The 21,224-nt window shown below is 39.7% G+C and overlaps 1 protein-coding gene across 1 annotated transcript in view; it reads right to left on the bottom strand.

Moving 5' to 3' along the window:
- The window catches only part of LOC128696756 (polycystin-1-like), an 89,887-nt gene that overhangs the window by 52,989 nt on the left and 15,674 nt on the right, over positions 1 to 21,224 (bottom strand). The window contains exons 7-10 of the mRNA XM_070093391.1: positions 4,848 to 5,086; positions 2,054 to 2,269; positions 1,769 to 1,910; positions 873 to 1,111 (exon numbers count right to left, since the gene is read on the bottom strand). Coding sequence (XP_069949492.1) covers positions 873 to 1,111; positions 1,769 to 1,910; positions 2,054 to 2,269; positions 4,848 to 5,086 — 836 coding nt within the window. The remainder of the gene's footprint in view (positions 1 to 872; positions 1,112 to 1,768; positions 1,911 to 2,053; positions 2,270 to 4,847; positions 5,087 to 21,224) is intronic.

The raw sequence follows: 21,224 nt of genomic DNA, 5'->3' as shown, positions 1-21,224 counted from the left end.
TAATGCACGTATTAGGTACGTATTATAATGTACGTGTTGGGTTGTGTTCTGAGCACCTCTGCAAAAACAGTGATTATGTGTAAGTGAGGTGAAAGTGTTGAATGATGATGAAAGTATTTTCTTTTTGGGGATTTTCTTTCTTTTTGGGTCACCCTGCCTCGGTGGGAGACGGCCGACTTGTTAAAAAAAAAAATAGGTAAAATTCCTACAATTCGCAATATGCAAAATTTATTGAAAAAATTAATTTCCCACAGATGAAATTTTGAATTTACAGAAGCTTTTTGCACACATTCAGACAACCCCTCCCCCCCCTTTTGTTCATTTTTTTACCAATCTGTCTGATTTATCACTGCTTAATGAGTGGCTTTCATAAGTTAATGACAACATTTAGTAAAGTTTTTAAATGTGTGCAATAACTGGGAAATAAAGTAATGTACTGTCATACAGTATTATAATCAAATTTTCTTGGTTTGTTTATATTTTTCTAACTAATATTTGCAATTGCAGCAATTAAATTTTCTTAATGAATTCCCTAATACATACCTCCAATATGTCATAACTATTCTTATTTTCATGTACTAGTAATTATAATTTAGTTTTAAGACTGCCCAAATATGTCATTGATGTCAGTTAGGCCTATATACCTTGTACATGTACTTCTAGAAATAAAGATATTATTTATTAACTTAAAATGCCTTTCATACAAAGAGGTTTTCTATAAAGTAGCAAACATACATACACATGTATATCAATTACCCTAATTGTACTGTAATCCACTTTACAGAAATAAAGTTTATTTGTTTAGTTTTGAATTAAAGTGTCTGAAAAGAGATTTGTGGCTGATCAAGTTTCATGATGATGCTGCTACTGACCTCCCTGGTAAGGTTGAGTTCAGACACTGGATTATGCAAGATGAGACTGACGTGGAAGGTTCCTGACTGGTTATAACTGTGTGTGATGTTTTGTGTGATGGCCTTAATGGCTCCAGCAAATGTATCTTTCTTGAAGTTGAGCTGTGTCTCCCCTTGATTATCTCCCCAAGATAAAACACCTGCCACATGGGTGGGGAGTTCTCCTGGGGCTTTCAACACAACCGTCACCATTACCTCAGCTGTAAAAAAGTGTTTTAAGCCACTATAATTTACATAATATACCTGCCACAAGTGTGAAAAATTAATTTAAAAGAAAAATTCAATAAATTTATTTTTTAAAGTATGTATACTGTACTGTAACAGCATACTGTATTTATTAATGAGTAATGTATGTTAGGTTAATCATTTGTTATGTATATTAAATGTATATTATATATTAAATGTATATGTATATTAAAAGGTAAACTCCAGATGTTTAAATTCTTAAAAAATATATAAAGCAGTTCCAATTAGCATTAGAATAACACAGGTATCTACATGCATGGTACCTAGGGGCATTCCTTCTTGCCTTGCTAAAGAAAGAGAAATACTATTTAAATTAAAATTAAAATTTTTATTTCTTAGTGGTACAAAAATAATGTAGTTTACACGTAGTGAAATATTGTTAGGTACAAAACAAAGCCACTAAGTTGCAATACATTTCAGGGAACCTAATCCTAATGCTTAAAGACTATTAAGAATTACACACAGACTACATATTAAGTAAGATTTCTTATGCAGTTGACTACAGTTATATGTACAATAAGAAAATTTAGATGGGTACAATAAAAAGGAACAGCTTGTCATTGAAGTGGAATACTCTTAATAATTGACTTGCTGAGTTCCTCTATATTTACCTGGGGGCCACACAACCATGTTGGGAACAATTAGCACAAGGTTCTCTTCTTTCAATGGTCTTGCCAACTGTAACACTCGTGTCACTGCAGGAGAGATACCAGCCCTACCAGAACTCACGACGCTCATGTTGTATTCTCCAGCCTAAAACCGTACAATCAAGAACAAAGCATAACAAAAAAATAAAAAGTTATCTGCAAACTTAGAAATAATGTATGTAATACTGCAGTATTGTGCATCTTTCTATACAAAAAAAAATATATTTTAGTGCTAAATCAATAACTTACTGCTGTGAAAGTGTAAGTAAAAGATGAAGTTTTGCTAGTTATAATGTCTCCATTCACTGACAGTGTGAAGTTATTGGAAATTCCAGTCTTCTCTACAGCAGTGATGGTGAGAGGAACGTCAGTCTTCCAGAAGTCAGTAGGCCTACCTGGCACATCAACTTCATTCTGATATCTCACTACAATCTTGTCAAGTGAGAGGTGGTTCAGCACTTGTACCTGAAAGTAAGTTTATTTAGGTACAGGTACATATAAGTACAATTATCATACATAGTGTAAATTACCTAGGATAACTCTAAAAAAAAGGTCAGACAGTGACTTATTTCCATAAGTACATTAAATAAGTATATATCAAAGAGCCATTCACTCGTCACCACTAACAATGCGTAAATTCTGAAAACGATTTCTGTACAGTAAATTAGGTGTGGCGTGGTATAAAAGAATCGGAGCCAAATTCAAAGAATGGTGGAATAATGCAGGCATGGAGGAGAAGGGAGCTATAAAGTTGAAGTTACCATACTTAGTAATGGGGCTCTGAAACTAACTTACAAGTGGAGAAGACTCTCTACACATTCCCACAAACAGCTTATACATTTCCACAAACAGTCTACACATTCCCACAAACACCTATACATTCCACAAACAGCTTATACATTCCCACAAACAGCCTTTACATTCCCACAAACAGCTTATACATTCCCACAAACAGCATATACATTTCTCACAAACAGCTTATACATTCTCAAAAACACCCTACTCATTCCCACACACAGCCTACACATTCCCACAGCTTACACATTCCCACAAACAGCCTCTACATTCCCACAATCTACACATTAACACAAACAGCCTACACATTCTCACAAACGCCCTACACATTCCCATAAACAGCCTATGCATTCCCACAAAGAGCCTACACATTCCTACAAAGAGCCTATACATTCCCACAAAGAGCCTACACATTCCTACAAAGAGCCTATACATGCCCACAAACAGCCTACACATTCCCACAAACAGCTTATACATTCCTACAAACAGCCTACACATTCCCACAAACAGCCTACACATTCTCACAAATAGCCTACACATTCCCACAAACAGCCTACACATTCCCACAAACAGCCTACACATTCCCACAAACAGCTTATACATTCCCACAAACAGCCTACACATTCCCACAAACAGCTTACACATTCCCACAAACAGCTTCTACATTCCTACATACAATCTACACATTCCCACAAACAGCCTACACATTCCCATAAACAGCCTACATATTCCCACAAAGAGCCTATATATTCCCCAAAGAGCCTACACATTCCCACAAACAACCTACACATTCCTACAAAGAGCCTATACATTCCCACAAACAGCCTATACATTCCCACAAACAGCCTACACATTCCTACAAACAGCCTACATATTCCCACAAAGAGCCTATACATTCCCCAAAGAGCCTACACATTCCCACAAAACCTACACATTCCTACAAAGAGCCTATACATTCCCACAACCAGCCTACACTCCCACAAACAGCTTACATATTCCCACAAACAGCCTTCACATTCCCACAAACAGCTTACATATTCCCACAAACGGCCTACACATTCCCACAAACAGCTTACATATTCCCACAAACAGCCTACACATTCCCACAAACAGCTTACATATTCCCACAAACGGCCTACACATTCCCACAAACAGCCTACACATTCCCACAAACGGCCTACACATTCCCACAAACAGCCTACACATTCCCACAAACAGCTTACATATTCCCACAAACAGCCTACACATTTCCACAAACAACCTACACTTTCTTTCATCCCACAGCCTAAACATTCTCTCATCCCACAAACAATATAAACATTCTTTCATCACAATCAAAACATTCTGTCATCCCACAAACATCCTAAACATTCTTTCATCCTACAGTCTAAACATTCTTTCATCCTAGTCTAAACATTCTTTCATCTCACAAACATCCTAAACATTCTATTATCCCACAAACAGTTTAAACATTTCATCCACTCTAAGTATTCTTTCATCCCACAGTCTAAACATTCATCCCAATCTAAACATTCTTTCATCCCAGCTTACGCATTCTTTCATCCCACAAACATCCTAAACATTATTTCATCCCATCCTAAACATTCTTTCACCCCATCTAAATGCTCCTTCATCCCAACCTTAACATTCTTTCATCCCACAAACAGCTTAAACATTCTTTTATTCGAGTCTAAATTCTTTCATCCGATTCTAGACATTCTTTCATTCGACAGTCTAAACATTCTTTCATCTGTTAGTATAAACAATCTTTCATTTGCCAGTATAAACATTCTTTCATCCGAGTCTAAACATTTTTCTGCCAACAGTAAATTCTTTCATCCCAATCTAAACATTCCTCCCACAGCCTAAACATTCTCTCATCCCAATCTAAACATTCTCTCATCCCAATCTAAACATTCCTCCCACAGCCTAAACATTCTTCCAGCCCAATCTAAACATTCTCTCATCCCAATCTAAACATTCTCTCATCCCAATCTAAACATTCATCCCACAAACAGCCTAAACATTCTTCCATCCCAAATTTAAACATTCTTCCATCCCACTTTAAACATTCATCCCAATTTAAACACTCTCCCATCCCAATTTAAATATTCTCTCATCCCAATCTAAACATTCTCTCATCCCACAAACATTCTCTCATCCCACAAACATCCTAATCATTCCATTAACCAGAATTGTGTCTGTGGTGACTCGTACACTTAATGCTAAAAATATGAGTGCGGCTCACCATTTTGGTGATATTTGCCCGTGAGACTGAATTTGAGAGTTGAAGAGTCACCAGGTATTGACCTGGCTGCTGGTACTCATGGATGACAGTTCTTGTGACTGATCCTGAGGACCCTGGTGGAGTATCCTCAGTCATGCTGACTTGGCTGACAGTCTCACCGTCACCCCAGGTGACTGAACCACTCACATGAGTGGGCAGTTCCTCATGTGATGTCACACTGATTACTGCCTGTGTCTTGGCTACGGAAAGAAAGTAAGATCTGTTAAAAAAATGAATCAGTTACTACGACCAGAGTACTGGTGAAGCAGTTACTACGACCAGGGTACTGTTCAGTCAGTTACTACGACCAGAGTACTGCTGAAGCAGTTACTACGACCTGGGTACTGTTCAGTCAGTTACTACGACCACAGTACTGGTGAAGCAGTTACTACGACCAGGGTACTGTTCAGTCAGTTACTACGACCACAGTACTGGTGATGCAGTTACTACGACCAGGGTACTGTTCAGTCAGTTACTACGACCACAGTACTGGTGAAGCAGTTACTACGACCAGGGTACTGTTCAGTCAGTTACTACGACCACAGTACTGGTAAAGCAGTTACTACGACCACAGTACTGGTGAAGCAGTTACTACGACCAGGGTACTGTTCAGTCAGTTACTACGGCCACAGTACTGGTGAAGTAGTTACTACGACCAAGGTACTGTTCAGTCAGTTACTACGGCCACAGTACTGGTGAAGCAGTTACTACGACCACAGTACTGGTGAAGCAGTTACTACGACCAGGGTACTGTTCAGTCAGTTACTACGACCACAGTACTGGTGAAGCAGTTACTACGACCACAGTACTGCTGAAGCAGTTACTACGACCAGGGTACTGTTCAGTCAGTTACTACGACCACAGTACTACTGAATTAGTTACAACGACCAGAGTACTGCTGAATCAGTTACAACGACCAGATCACTGCTGAATCAATTACTACGACCAGAGTACTGAATCAGACGTAGTATCAAATCTGTCCCTTAAACTGCTCTAATTTATGTGTACATGATACTTCTTTTAAACTAGAAAAAACATGAAAAATTAATTGAATTGTACGACTTCTGCAATTGTCCTCCGTGTGTGTATATCAATATCTACATTTATAACTCGTGGTTGAGTTTTTCTATTTTGTTAGGCTAGATGTTCTTTTCCCGGGATGGGGGAAACGTTGGGCAGTTTTCCTCACACCTGCTGTCCCTGTTCACCTAGCAGTAAGTAGGTACCTGGGTGTTAGTCACTTTACACTTGTTGCTCCTGTTCACCTACCTACTCTTCGCCTAGCTGCTCCTGTTCACCTAGCTGATTCTGTTCACCTAGCAATAAGTAGGTACTTGGGTGTTAGTCGACTGGTGTGGGTCGCATCTTGGGGGACAAAATTGAAGGACCATAATGGGAAAAAGACAAGAGTCCTCGATGATCCTCTGACTTTACTGGTGTGAAAATTATTATTATTATTATTATTATTATTATTATTATTATTATTATTATTATTATTATTATTATTATTATTATTATTATTATTATTATTATTATTATTATTAGAGTAAATTATCTGCAAGGAGCTTACAAGGCCTTACCTGAATTATTACCTGCAAGTAATTTGGGTGAGGTAAGTGGGAGTTAAGTCACAGCAGGTCACTGAACTCTACCTCCTTCGATGCCCACTGCTTACCACTCTCACAAAAAGCTAGACCTGACATTAAATTGATAATTATCAGTGGTGGGCACAGCTAACCGAAAAGTTAGCTTTGCTAACCGATAATCCGCTAACTAAAAAATTAGCTCCGCTAACACTAAACTGCTAAACGGCCGAAAAAAAATTAGCGATAGCTGACGCTGAACGCTAACCACTAACTTTTTCACATGAATTCTGATTCGGTCTAGTTTTTTCGTCTTTTACGTACTTTTAAACGACATGACCATCAGTGTCAATGGCAAACTCCTACTGTATGCTGATGACAGTGCTCTGATAGTGTCAGGTAAATTATTATTATTATTATAATCAAAAAGAAGCGCTAAACCACAAGGGCTATACAGCGCAGTGTGTCAGGTAAAGACCCACAAGATATAGCTAATGTAATAACACTGGAAATGGAGTCCTGCAGCAAATGATTAGTAGACAACAAACTATTGTTACACCTCGGGAAAATGGAAGCCATACTCTTTGGTACCAAACATAAACTGAGAAGGGTGATGATCCGCTAATGGTTTCCGAAGTTAGCGGAAACGCTAATCAACTGAACAAAAAGTTAGTTCCGCTAATTAGCTGTTAGCGGATTAGCGGAACTGTGCCCACCACTGCAATATAAATCACAACACTACACAATATACATCACAACACTACACAATATACATCACAACACTACACAATATACATCACAACACTACACAATATACATCACAACATTATACAATGTATATAGCAACATTATACAATATACATTGCAACACTATACAATATACATCACAACACTATACAATATACGTCACAACACTACACAATATACATCACAAGATTATAAATATATACCGCAGCACTATACAATATACATCACAACACGATATAATATACATCACAATACGATATAATATACATCACAACACTATACAATATATATCACACTAAACAATGCACATCACAGTACTTAACAATATACATCACAACACTACATAATATACATCACAACACTATACAATATATAACACAACACTACACATCACTAATGATCACTACACATCACTAATGATCACTACACATCACTAATTGTCACTACACATCACTAATTGTCACTACACATCACTAATGATCACTACACATCACTAATGATCACTACACATCACTAATGATCACTACACATCACTAATTGTCACTACACATCACTAATGATCACTACACATCACTAATGATCACTACACATCACTAATGATCACTACACATCACTAATTGTCACTACTCATCACTAATGATCACTACACATCACTAATGATCACTACACATCACTAATGATCACTACACATCACTAATTGTCACTACACATCACTAATGATAACTACTCATCACTACACATCACTACAAATCACTAATGATTGCTCATCACTACACATCACTATTCATCACTACACACTTCCCATCACTACTCATTACGGCACATCACTGATGATCAGTACTTATCACTATACATCACTAATAATCACTACACAACTCTACACATCACTAATAATCATTACACAACACTACACATCACTACACACTACACATCACTAATAATCGCTACATAACACTTCTCATCACTACACATTACACATCACTAATAATCACTACACAACACTACTCACCACACATCACTACAAATCACTACTACACTACCATACACGTGACAATGTCACCATACAACACTATCATACACATCACCATACAACACTACCATATGCATCACCATACCCACCAGTCTTCATTTAATATCCTCTCCATACTTATCACTACCATCCTCAGTAACCTCATATATATGAATATATATATATATATATATATATATATATATATATATATATATATATATATATACACACACACACACACATATATATATATATATATATATATATATATATATATATATATATATATATATATATATATATATATATATATATATATTGCTAAGAGCTTCATCATAATGGCTGCCGTTTGTTTTGTATTCATCATCTCTCACTATCCTCATCACTATTACGCCTCACCATTTACCTGGAGTTTACCTGGAGAGAGTTCCGGGGGTCAGCGCCCCCGCGGCCCGGTCTGTGACCAGGCCTCCTGGTGGATCAGAGCCTGATCAACCAGGCTGTTGCTGCTGGCTGCACGCAAACCAACGTACGAGCCACAGCCCGGCTGATCAGGAACTGACTTTAGGTGCTTGTCCAGTGCCAGCTTGAAGACTGCCAGGGGTCTGTTGGTAATCCCCCTTATGTGTGCTGGGAGGCAGTTGAACAGTCTCGGGCCCCTGACACTTATTGTATGGTCTTTTAACTTGCGAGTGACACCCCTGCTTTTCATTGGGGGGATGTTGCATCGTCTGCCAAGTCTTTTGCTTTCGCAGTGAGTGATTTTCGTGTGCAAGTTCGGTACTAGTCCCTCTAGGATTTTCCAGGTGTATATAATCATGTATCTCTCCCGCCTGCGTTCCAGGGAATACAGGTTTAGAAACCTCAAGCGCTCCCAGTAATTGAGGTGTTTTATCTCCGTTATGCGCGCCGTGAAAGTTCTCTGTACATTTTCTAGGTCAGCAATTTCACCTGCCTTGAAAGGTGCTGTTAGTGTGCAGCAATATTCCAGCCTAGATAGAACAAGTGACCTGAAGAGTGTCATCATGGGCTTGGCCTCCCTAGTTTTGAAGGTTCTCATTATCCATCCTGTCATTTTTCTAGCAGATGCGATTGATACAATGTTATGGTCCTTACTTACCAATATTATCATAATTATTTTTAAAGCACTTAAGATGCACTTTTCACACAGACTCCAGTATATAATTATTATTACTATCACATCAACTAAAATCAGTCCTTTCACTTAAAAAACAATATTACCTTCTTTAAAATTAAACAAAAAAAATAATTCGTGAAAATATCCTCATATATTTGGTGCTCCTCTTCAGTGGATATAGTTCTTACTGGGTCATTAAGAGTGATGGCGTCCCTGAAGGTTTCCCAGTAGAAGATATCTTGTACAGCCTTTGGCTTTGTCTCCAAGTAGGCAGGTGGAGTTGTTTCTTGATGCTTTGATAACTCATGGTAGAATCTTGATCGTGGATTTCATAACTCATGGTAGAATTTTGATCGTGGGTTTCAAAACTCAAGGTAGAATCTTGATCCTGGGTTTCAAAACTCAAGGTAGAATCTTGATCCTGGGTTTCAAAACTCAAGGTAGAATCTTGATCCTGGGTTTCAAAACTCAAGGTAGAATCTTGATCCTGGGTTTCAAAACTCAAGGTAGAATCTTGATCCTGGGTTTCAAAACTCAAGGTAGAATCTTGATCCTGGGTTTCAAAACTCAAGGTAGAATCTTGATCCTGGATTTCAAAACTCAAGGTAGAATCTTGGTCCTGGATTTCAAAACTCAAGGTAGAATCCTGATCCTGGGTGTGACAGCTCACCATTATCTGACGTTTTTGTCTTGCATGATATATCCTCGAATTTCTTTTAGACGACTTTTATCCTCTTTGATTTTCATCTTGTAAAGTTTGGGCTTTAATGTTCTATCTACTGCGAGGCCGAGGTCAATAAGATGTGCTACGTAATCCTGACCTTGTTTTCTAATCATTATATTTGATTCTGTTATGTCATTATGGGCAAAATCGGCCTGATGAAAATCTTTTAGTGATCTTATAGCAGCTTTATATGCTTTAAAGCAATCTTCAATGGAATTTTTTCCTATAAATTTTGCGAAAGTTACTCCGGGGCAGCGGGACATAACAATAGCTAAAGGTTCGCAAATCATCCCATAAAGTTTGGGAGCTCCACCGGCGCCATTAACCTTCAAGAGAGCTCTGGCTTCCTTAACAGCTTCTTTCAGATAAACGTCGTCGAAGAGCTTCTTGACGACGACCTTGGTAGTGGAACCATCATCTTGTTTTAAGAGAGCTGCCCATGCCTCTCCATATGCCCCTCTACCAAGTCTTGTCTTCATATCAAGGCTGCTCCAGGATAACACGGGGATAACAGTATCGCTAAAGGTGCCTCCGCCTGTTGTTGCTTCACTGTCTGGGGGACAACAATTCTTCCAAGGTTCGGTGCTCTTCTCCTGGAAGACTTTCACATCCAGTTTTGGCTTTTTGGAAGGTGGAGTGAGAGGGGGAGTTGTTGAGCAAGGTCTCTTGAAGCCACCAGACAGTTCTTGTCCATTGGCAGCCATAACGAAGTGATGGAAGTCTTCTTTAAGTCCCTCCACTTTTGTCATCGAGAAAATCTTGTCTTTCTTCTAGAAAAATATGCTTAAGGTACCACGCAAAAGCAGCGCGATTATTAATATAGTTACTCCGAAGAGACTCTTACCTTAAATTTGTAGATGGTACAACCAGTAATATAGTTAAGTTACAGGATACAAATAATATACTTAATAGACGGTATGAACAATAATACGTATACTTAATATACGGGATACCAATAATATAGTTGATATATGGGATACCAATAATATAGTTGATATATGGGATACCAATAATATAATAGACGGGATAAACAATGAAATTAATAGACAGGATAAACAATAAAATTAATAGACGGGATAAACAATAAAATTAATAGATGGGATAAACAATAAAATTAATAGACGGGATAACCAATAAAATTAATAAACGGGATAACCAATAAAATTAATAAACGGGATAACCAATAAAATTAATAGACAGGATAAACAATAACCTAACTGAGAGATGATCATATAATATTGTTAGTGGGGAAAGTGTGAGGCTCACTAGTACACATTATTATTATTATTATTATTATTATTATTATTATTATTATTATTATTATTATTATTATTATTATTATTATTATTATTATTATTATAGAAATTGAAGCGCTACACCTACAAGGGTCATACAGCACTTACTAGTAGAGATGGTCATATAGTGTGAGGTGTACTAGTACACAGGTAGTCATATGGTATAGTGAACTCAAGACAAGGGAGTTAGTAGGTATGTATACATACATATTTAGCTTTTGTTATATATATACGTACAATTTTTTTTCCCTCTCTACAACTTTGGTTAAATCATAGGCTCTTTTTGTTCTTATTATTACCTCTGTTTCAGCTAACAGGAATTTCTAAGTAGGTTCTCCTTTATTTCATTCGCCGACTTTCCATCCATTTTCTTTTCCCGCTGCATGTTGAGTGCTTCAGGACATAGGCTTGTCGAGATGGGCATTGGGTGAAACTTTAGATTATTATTATTATTATAATGAGAGATTTTAACTTTAGACAAATTGATTGGAACAAAATGGCAGGAAATCTTGAGTCTAGTGACTTTCTTGATACGGTTCAGGATTGCTTTTTAGAACAGGTTGTGACAGAACCAACTAGAGGAAACAATCTGCTTGACTTGGTTCTTGCCAACAAAGATTCACTAATTAATAATCTTGAGGTTAATGATGAGCTTGGGGAAAGTGATCACAAATCACTTAGTTTCAATATATCATGGAATTGCCCAGATAACTGCAATCAAATCTCTGTCCCAGATTTTCGCTTGGCCGACTTCATGGGACTGAAAAATTACCTGTGTGGGCTAAATTGGGATGTCCTGACTATGGGTCAGGTAGGTGATCTTGGTTGCCAATATGACGTTTTTCAGAGCATAGTTCTAGCTGCCCAGACAACTTTTGTTCCGGGTAGGGAAATTAGATCTAACAAAAATGATCCCAAATGGATGAACAATAGATTAAAACATCTCATTGGTCAAAAGAGAGGCATATATAGGTGTATCAAAAGAGGGGATGGGCAGTTAAGAAATCAATATATTCAATTAAAGAGAGAAATAAAGAAAGGAATAAGAAAATAAAAAAGGGATTATGAGGCTAAGCAAGGGATTCAAAGACTAACCCAAAAGGGTTCTTTCAGGTATACAGAAATAAGATTAGGGACAAGATTGGCCCACTTAAGAGTAACTCTGGTCAGATCACTGACAGTGATAAGGATATGTGTGAAATTCTCAATACCTATTTCCTCTCAGTTTTCACCCAGGAAAATACTAGCGATATTCCTGAAATAATAGATTATGTAGAACAGGATGATAAACTATGCACGATTGCGGTAACTAGCTAGTGACATGGTCCTCAGACAAATAGAGAAACTAAAACCTAACAAATCCCCAGGTCCTGATGAACTGTTTGCAAGGGTGTTAAAGGAATGTAAAGAGGAACTTAGCATACCTTTGGCTAATCTTTTTAACATATCTACAAACTGGCATAGTGCCTGATAAGTGGAAAATGGCAAATGTAATAACCTATTTACAAGGCAGGTGACAGGTCCTTGGCTTCGAACCATAGACCAATAAGCCTTACCTCCATAGTGGGAAAATTTATGGAATCAATAATTGCCGAAGCAATTCGTAACCATCTTGATAGGCACAGATTGATTAATGAATTTCAACACGGTTTTACAAAGGGGCGTTCCTGTCTTACGAATTTACTAACTTTTTTCACTAAGGTGTTTGAGGAGGTAGATCATGGTAATGAATATGATATTGTGTATATGGACGTCAGTAAGGCTTTCGATAAAGTTCCACACCAGAGGCTATTGAGAAAACTTAAGGCACACGGAATAGGAGAAATTTTTTCCTGTGAAGAGGCATGGCTGACAAATAGGCAGCAGAGAGTTTGCATAAATGGGGAGAAATCAGGATGGGGGCACGTCACAAGCGGTGTTCCTCAGGGGTCAGTGTTGGGCCCGTTGTTGTTCACAATTTACATAAACGACATAGATGAGGGAATAGATAGCGACATAAGCAAATTTGCTGATGACACCAAAATAAGCCGTCCAATTCATTCTAATGAGGACACTAGAGCACTCCAGGATGATATGAATAGACTGATGCAATGGTCCGAGAAGTGGCAGATGCAGTTTAATATTGACAAATGCAAAGTTATAAATGTTGGACAGTTAAACAACCATGCCACATATAAACTAAATAATGTAGATCTTAATACTACTGATTGCGAAGAGGATTTAGGAGTTCTGGTTAGTAGTAATCTAAAACCAAGACAACAGTGCATTAGTGTTCGCAATAAAGCTAACAGAATTCTTGGCTTCATATCTAGAAGTATAAATAATAGAAGTCCTCAGGTTGTTCTTCAACTTTATATATCCTTGGTTAGGCCTCATTTAGACTATGCTGCACAGTTCTGGTCACCGTATTACAGAATGGATATAAATGCTCTGGAAAACGTACAGAGGAGGATGACAAAGATGATCCCATGTATCAGAAATCTTCCCTATGAGGATACCTGGAGTTTACCTGGAGAGAGTTTCGGGGGTCAATGCCCCCGCGGCCCGGTCTGTGACCAGGCCTCCTGGTGGATCAGCGCCTGATCAACCAGGCTGTTGCTGCTGGCTGCACGCAAACCAACGTACGAGCCACAGCCCGGCTGATCAGGAACTGACTTTAGGTGTTTGTCCAGTGCCAGCTTGAAGACTGCCAGGGGTCTGTTGGTAATCCCCCTTATGTGTGCTGGGAGGCAGTTGAACAGTCTCGGGCCCCTGACACTTATTGTATGGTCTCTTAACGTGCTAGTGACACCCCTGCTTTTCATTGGGGGGATGGTGCATCGTCTGCCAAGTCTTTTGCTTTCGTAGTGAGTGATTTTCGTGTGCAAGTTCGGTACTAGTCCCTCTAGGATTTTCCAGGTGTATATAATCATGTATCTCTCCCTCCTGCGTTCCAGGGAATACAGGTTTAGAAACCTCAAGCGCTCCCAGTAATTGAGGTGTTTTATCTCCGTTATGCGCGCCGTGAAAGTTCTCTGTACATTTTCTAGGTCGGCAATTTCACCTGCCTTGAAAGGTGCTGTTAGAGTGCAGCAATATTCCAGCCTAGATAGAACAAGTGACCTGAAGAGTGTCATCATGGGCTTGGCCTCCCTAGTTTTGAAGGTTCTCATTATCCATCCTGTCATTTTTCTAGCAGATGCGATTGATACAATGTTATGGTCCTTGAAGGTGAGATCCTCCGACATAATCACTCCCAGGTCTTTGACGTTGGTGTTTCGCTCTATTTTGTGGCCAGAATTTGTTTTGTACTCTGATAAAGATTTAATTTCCTCATGTTTACCATATCTGAGTAATTGAAATTTCTCATCGTTGAACTTCATATTGTTTTCTGCAGCCCACTGAAAGATTTGGTTGATGTCCGCCTGGAGCCTTGCAGTGTCTGCAATGGAAGACACTGTCATGCAGATTCGGGTGTCATCTGCAAAGGAAGACACGGTGCTGTGGCTGACATCCTTGTCTATGTCGGATATGAGGATGAGGAACAAGATGGGAGCTAGTACTGTGCCTTGTGGAACAGAGCTTTTCACCGTAGCTGCCTCGGACTTTACTCTGTTGACGACTACTCTCTGTGTTCTGTTAGTGAGGAAATTATAGATCCATCGACCGACTTTTCCTGTTATTCCTTTAGCGCGCATTTTGTGCGCTATTACGCCATGGTCACACTTGTCGAAGGCTTTTGCAAAGTCTGTATATATTACATCTGCATTCTTTTTGTCTTCTAGTGCATTTAGGACCTTGTCGTAGTGATCCAGTAGTTGAGACAGACAGGAGCGACCTGTTCTAAACCCATGTTGCCCTGGGTTGTGTAACTGATGGGTTTCTAGATGGGTGGTGATCTTGCTTCTTAGGACCCTTTCAAAGATTTTTATGATATGGGATGTTAGTGCTATTGGTCTGTAGTTCTTTGCTGTTGCTTTACTGCCCCCTTTGTGGAGTGGGGCTATGTCTGTTGTTTTTAGTAACTGAGGGACGACCCCCGTGTCCATGCTCCCTCTCCATAGGATGGAAAAGGCTCGTGATAGGGGCTTCTTGCAGTTCTTGATGAACACAGAGTTCCATGAGTCTGGCCCTGGGGCAGAGTGCATGGGCATGTCATTTATCGCCTGTTCGAAGTCATTTGGCGTCAGGATAACATCGGATAGGCTTGTGTTAATCAAATTTTGTGGCTCTCTCATAAAAAATTCATTTTGATCTTCGACTCTCAGTCTGGTTAGCGGCTTGCTAAAAACTGAGTCATATTGGGACTTGAGTAGCTCACTCATTTCCTTGCTGTCATCTGTGTAGGACCCATCTTGTTTAAGTAGGGGCCCAATACTGGGCGTTGTTCTCGATTTTGATTTGGCATAGGAGAAGAAATACTTTGGGTTTCTTTCGATTTCATTTATAGCTTTTAGTTCTTCCCGCGATTCCTGACTCCTAAAGGATTCTTTTAGCTTAAGTTCGATGCTTGCTATTTCTCTGACCAGTGTCTCCCTGCGCATTTCAGATATATTGACCTCTTTTAGCCGCTCTGTTATTCTTTTCCGTCGCCTGTAAAGGGAGCGCCTGTCTCTTTCTATTTTACATCTACTCCTCCTTTTTCTTAGAGGAATAAGCCTTGTGCATACATCGAGTGCCACCGAGTTAATCTGTTCTAGGCATAAGTTTGGGTCTGTGTTGCTTAGTATATCTTCCCAGCTTATATCGGTTAGGACTTGGTTTACTTGGTCCCACTTTATGTTTTTGTTATTGAAGTTGAATTTGGTGAATGCTCCCTCGTGACTAGTCTCATTTTGTCGGTCTGGGGCTCCTCGCATACATGTCTGAACCTCAATTATGTTGTGATCTGAGTATATTGTTTTTGATATGGTGACATTTCTTTTCAGATCATCATTGTTAGTGAATATGAGGTCTAGTGTATTCTCCAGTCTAGTAGGCTCTATTATTTGCTGGTTTAAATTGAATTTTGTGCAGAGATTTAAAAGCTCGTGTGAGTGTGAGTTTTCATCAGAGCTGCCTCCTGGTGTTATTACTGCAACAATATTATTTGCTATATTCCTCCATTTTAGGTGCCTGAATCTGCACTCTCTTGAAAGGCGTAGAATTAGGGGGGATACGACAGAGGTGTATAAATGGAAAACAGGAATAAATAAAGGGGATGTAAATAGTGTGCTGAAAATTTCCAGCCAAGACAGGACTCGCAGCAATGGTTTCAAGTTGGAAAAATTCAGATTGAGGAAGGATATATGAAAGCACTGCTTTGGTAATAGAGTTGTGGATGAGTGGAACAAACTCCCGAGTACAGTTATTCAGGCTATAACGTTGTGTAGTTTTAAAAATAGGTTAGATAAATACATGAGTGGGTGTGGGTGGGTGTGAGTTGGACCTGACTAGCTTGTGCTGCTGGGTCTGGTGCCGTGGTCCATCCTTGAGTGGAGATGACCAGACAGGGTGGGTCATTGGGCTAATCTGGGGGGGGGGTCATTGGGCTAATCAGGGGGGGGGGGTCATTGGGCTAATCCGAGAGGGGTCATGGACCTGCTCCGCATGGGTCAGTAGACCTGTTGCAGTGTTCCTTTTTCCTTGTGTTCTTATGTTCTTAATTCAGGGAACCGGAGCTCAGAGCCAATTCCCTAGATCAAGAGCCTCTCACCAGCGTCAAGGAACGTTCCTTGAAAGGTGTGAGACTAGAGATTCCTGGAGGCTGGATGTTTTCTCTTTCCGTCCTTCTCTCTTCTTAGTTGTCATGCTTGTGATCGACAGTTTTTTTTTTATATGCTCCTCAAGTGTTTCCTCTCCATTTATGTTCCCCAATCCAGGTATACATGATATCTTAATTCTTTTTGTCTCAAGATCTTGTTTCAAGCTACTCCTGACCATAAGATCAGGGGTAGCTTGAATAAAATCACTGAGTCATAGACGACTTTCTGTCTTATTGCCTTTGGGATCCTTTAATCTTCTCCCACAGGATGTGACCAACAACAGTCAGCTAACACCCAGATACCTGTTTACTGCTATGTGAACAGGGGCAGCAGGTGTATAGAAACTAACACTCAGGTACCTACTTACTACTAGGTGAACAGGGGCAGCAGGTGTAAGGATACTAACATTCAGGTACCTACTTGCTGCTAGGTGAACAGGAGCAGCAGGTGTAAGGATACTAACACTCAGGTACCTACTTACGGCTAGGTGAACAGGGGCAGCAGGTGTATGGAAACATGGCCAACGTTTCATCCGTGCCTGGAATCGATACCTGTTCCTCGGTGTGTGAGCTTTGGAAGCTAACATCTGTTTTAATTGCTCACTGCATGCATAAAATCAACACCGTGTGACGGAGTATGACAGGAAAAGCATCTTGTGTGATCCACCTAGGACCAAATGGTAACTAACTAACTATGACAGGAAAGCCATGGTATGAGATGGAGTACATGTGATAGAATATGACAGGAAAGCCACCTTGTGATAGAATAGGAAAGGTAAACTAATATTTTTTTTTTTTGTATTATCACACTGGCCGATTCCCACCAAGGCAGGGTGGCCCGAAAAAGAAAAACTTTCACCATCATTCACTCCATCACTGTCTTGCCAGAAGGGTGCTTTACACTACAGTTTTTAAACTGCAACATTAACACCCCTCCTTCAGAGTGCAGGCACTGTACTTCCCATCTCCAGGACTCAAGTCCGGCCTGCCGGTTTCCCTGAACCCCTTCATAAATGTTACTTTGCTCACACTCCAACAGCACGTCAAGTATTAAAAATCATTCGTCTCCATTCACTCCTATCAAACACGCTCACGCACGCCTGCTGGAAGTCCAATCTCCTCGCACACGAAACCTCCTTTACCCCCTCCCTCCAACCTTTCCTAGGCCGACCCCTACCCCGCCTTCCTTCCACTACAGACTGATACACTCTTGAAGTCATTCTCTCTACATGTCCAAACCACCTCAACAACCCTTCCTCAGCCCTCTGGACAACAGTTTTGGTAATCCCGCACCTCCTCCTAACTTCCAAACTACGAATTCTCTGCATTATATTCACACCACACATCGCCCTCAGACATGACATCTCCACTGCCTCCAGCCTTCTCCTCGCTGCAACATTCATCACCCATGCTTCACACCCATATAAGAGTGTTGGTAAAAACTATACTCTCATACATTCCCCTCTTTGCCTCCAAGGACAAAGTTCTTTGTCTCCACAGACTCCTAAGTGCACCACTCACCCTTTTCCCCTCATCAATTCTATGATTCACCTCATCCTTCATAGACCCATCCGCTGACACGTCCACTCCCAAATATCTGAATACATTCACCTCCTCCATACTCTCTCCCTCCAATCTGATATCCAATCTTTCATCACCTAATATTTTTGTTATCCTCATAACCTTGCTCTTTCCTGTATTCACTTTTAATTTTCTTCTTTTGCACACCCTACCAAATTCATCCACCAATCTCTGCAACTTCTCTTCAGAATCTCCCAAGAGCACAGTGTCATCAGCAAAGAGCAACTGTGACAACTCCCACTTTATGTGTGATTTTTTATCTTTTAACTCCACGCCTCTTGTCAAGACCCTCGCATTTACTTCTCTTACAACCCCATCTATAAATATATTAAACAACCACGGTGACATCACACATCCTTGTCTAAGGCCTACTTTTACTGGGAAATAATTTCCCTCTTTCCTATGTACTCTAACTTGAGCCTCACTATCCTCGTAAAAACTCTTCACTGCTTTCAGTAACCTACCTCCTACACCATACACCTGCAACATCTGCCACATTGCCCCCCCTATCCACCCTGTCATACGCCTTTTCCAAATCCATAAATGCCACAAAGACCTCTTTAGCCTTATCTAAATACTGTTCACTTATATGTTTCACTGTAAACACCTGGTCCACACACCCCCTACCTTTCCTAAAGCCTCCTTGTTCATCTGCTATCCTATTCTCAGTCTTACTTTTAATTCTTTCAATAATAACTCTACCATACACTTTACCAGGTATACTCAACAGACTTATCCCCCTATAATTTTTGCACTCTCTTTTGTCCCCTTTGCCTTTATACAAAGGAACTATGCATGCTCTCTGCCAATCCCTAGGTACCTTACCCTCTTCCATACATTTATTAAATAATTGCACCAACCACTCCAAAACTATATCCCCACCAGCTTTTAACATTTCTATCTTTATCCCATCAATCCCGGCTGCCTCACCCCCTTTCATTTTACCTACTGCCTCACGAACTTCCCCCACACTCACAACTGGCTCTTCCTCACTCCTACAAGATGTTATTCCTCCTTGCCCTATACACGAAATCACAGCTTCCCTATTTTCATCAACATTTAACAATTCCTCAAAATATTCCCTCCATCTTCCCAATACCTCTAACTCTCCATTTAATAACTCTCCTCTCCTATATTTAACTGACAAATCCATTTGTTCTCTAGGCTTCCTTAACTTGTTAATCTCACTCCAAAACTTTTTCTTATTTTCAACAAAATTTGTTGATAACATCTCACCCACTCTCTCATTTGCTCTCTTTTTACATTGCTTCACCACTCTCTTAACCTCTCTCTTTTTCTCCATATACTCTTCCCTCCTTGCATCACTTCTACTTTGTAAAAACTTCTCATATGCTAACTTTTTCTCCCTTACTACTCTCTTTACATCATCATTCCACCAATCGCTCCTCTTCCCTCCCGCACCCACTTTCCTGTAACCACAAACTTCTGCTGAACACTCTAACACTACATTTTTAAACCTACCCCATACCTCTTCGACCCCATTGCCTATGCTCTCATTAGCCCATCTATCCTCCAATAGCTGTTTATATCTTTCCCTAACTGCCTCCTCTTTTAGTTTATAAACCTTCACCTCTCTCCTATTCTCCTTGTATCCCATCTACCTTTTACTCTCAGTGTAGCTACAACTAGAAAGTGATCTGATATATCTGTGGCCCCTCTATAAACATGTACATCCTGAAGTCTACTCAACAGTCTTTTATCTACCAATACATAATCCAACAAACTACTGTCATTTCGCCCTACATCATATCTTGTATACTTATTTATCCTCTTTTTCTTAAAATATGTATTACCTATAACTAAACCCCTTTCTATACAAAGTTCAATCAAAGGGCTCCCATTATTATTTACACCTGGCACCCCAAACTTACCTACCACACCCTCTCTAAAAGTTTCTCCTACTTTAGCATTCAGGTCTCCTACCACAATTACTCTCTAACTTGGTTCAAAGGCTCCTATACATTCACTTAACATCTCCCAAAATCTCTCTCTCTCCTCTGCATTCCTCTCTTCTCCAGGTGCATACACGCTTATTATGACCCACTTCTCGCATCCAACCTTTACTTTAATTCACATAATTCTTGCATTTACACATTCATATTCTCTTTTCTCCTTCCATAACTGATCATTCAACATTACTGCTACCCCTTCCTTTGCTCTAACTCTCTCAGATACTCCAGATTTAATCCCATTTATTTCCCCCCACCGAAACTCCCCTACCCCCTTCAGCTTTGTTTCGCTTAGGGCCAGGACATCCAACTTCTTTTCATTCATAACATCAGCAATCATCTGTTTCTTGTCATCCGCACTACATCCACGCACATTCAAGCATCCCAGTTTTATAAAGTTTTTCTTCTTCTCTTTTTTAGTAAATGTCTATAGGAGAAGGGGTTACTAGCCCATTGCTCCCGGCATTTTAGTCGCCTCATACGACACGCATGGCTTACGGAGGAAAGATTCTTTTCCACTTCTCCATGGACAATAGAAGAAATAAAGAAGAACAAGAGCTATTTAG

This window comes from Cherax quadricarinatus, chromosome 3, assembly GCF_038502225.1.
Source record: "Cherax quadricarinatus isolate ZL_2023a chromosome 3, ASM3850222v1, whole genome shotgun sequence".
Taxonomy (NCBI): domain Eukaryota; kingdom Metazoa; phylum Arthropoda; class Malacostraca; order Decapoda; family Parastacidae; genus Cherax; species Cherax quadricarinatus.
Note: the sequence above shows the minus strand (reverse complement) of the source record. Positions and strands in the feature narration are given on the sequence as shown.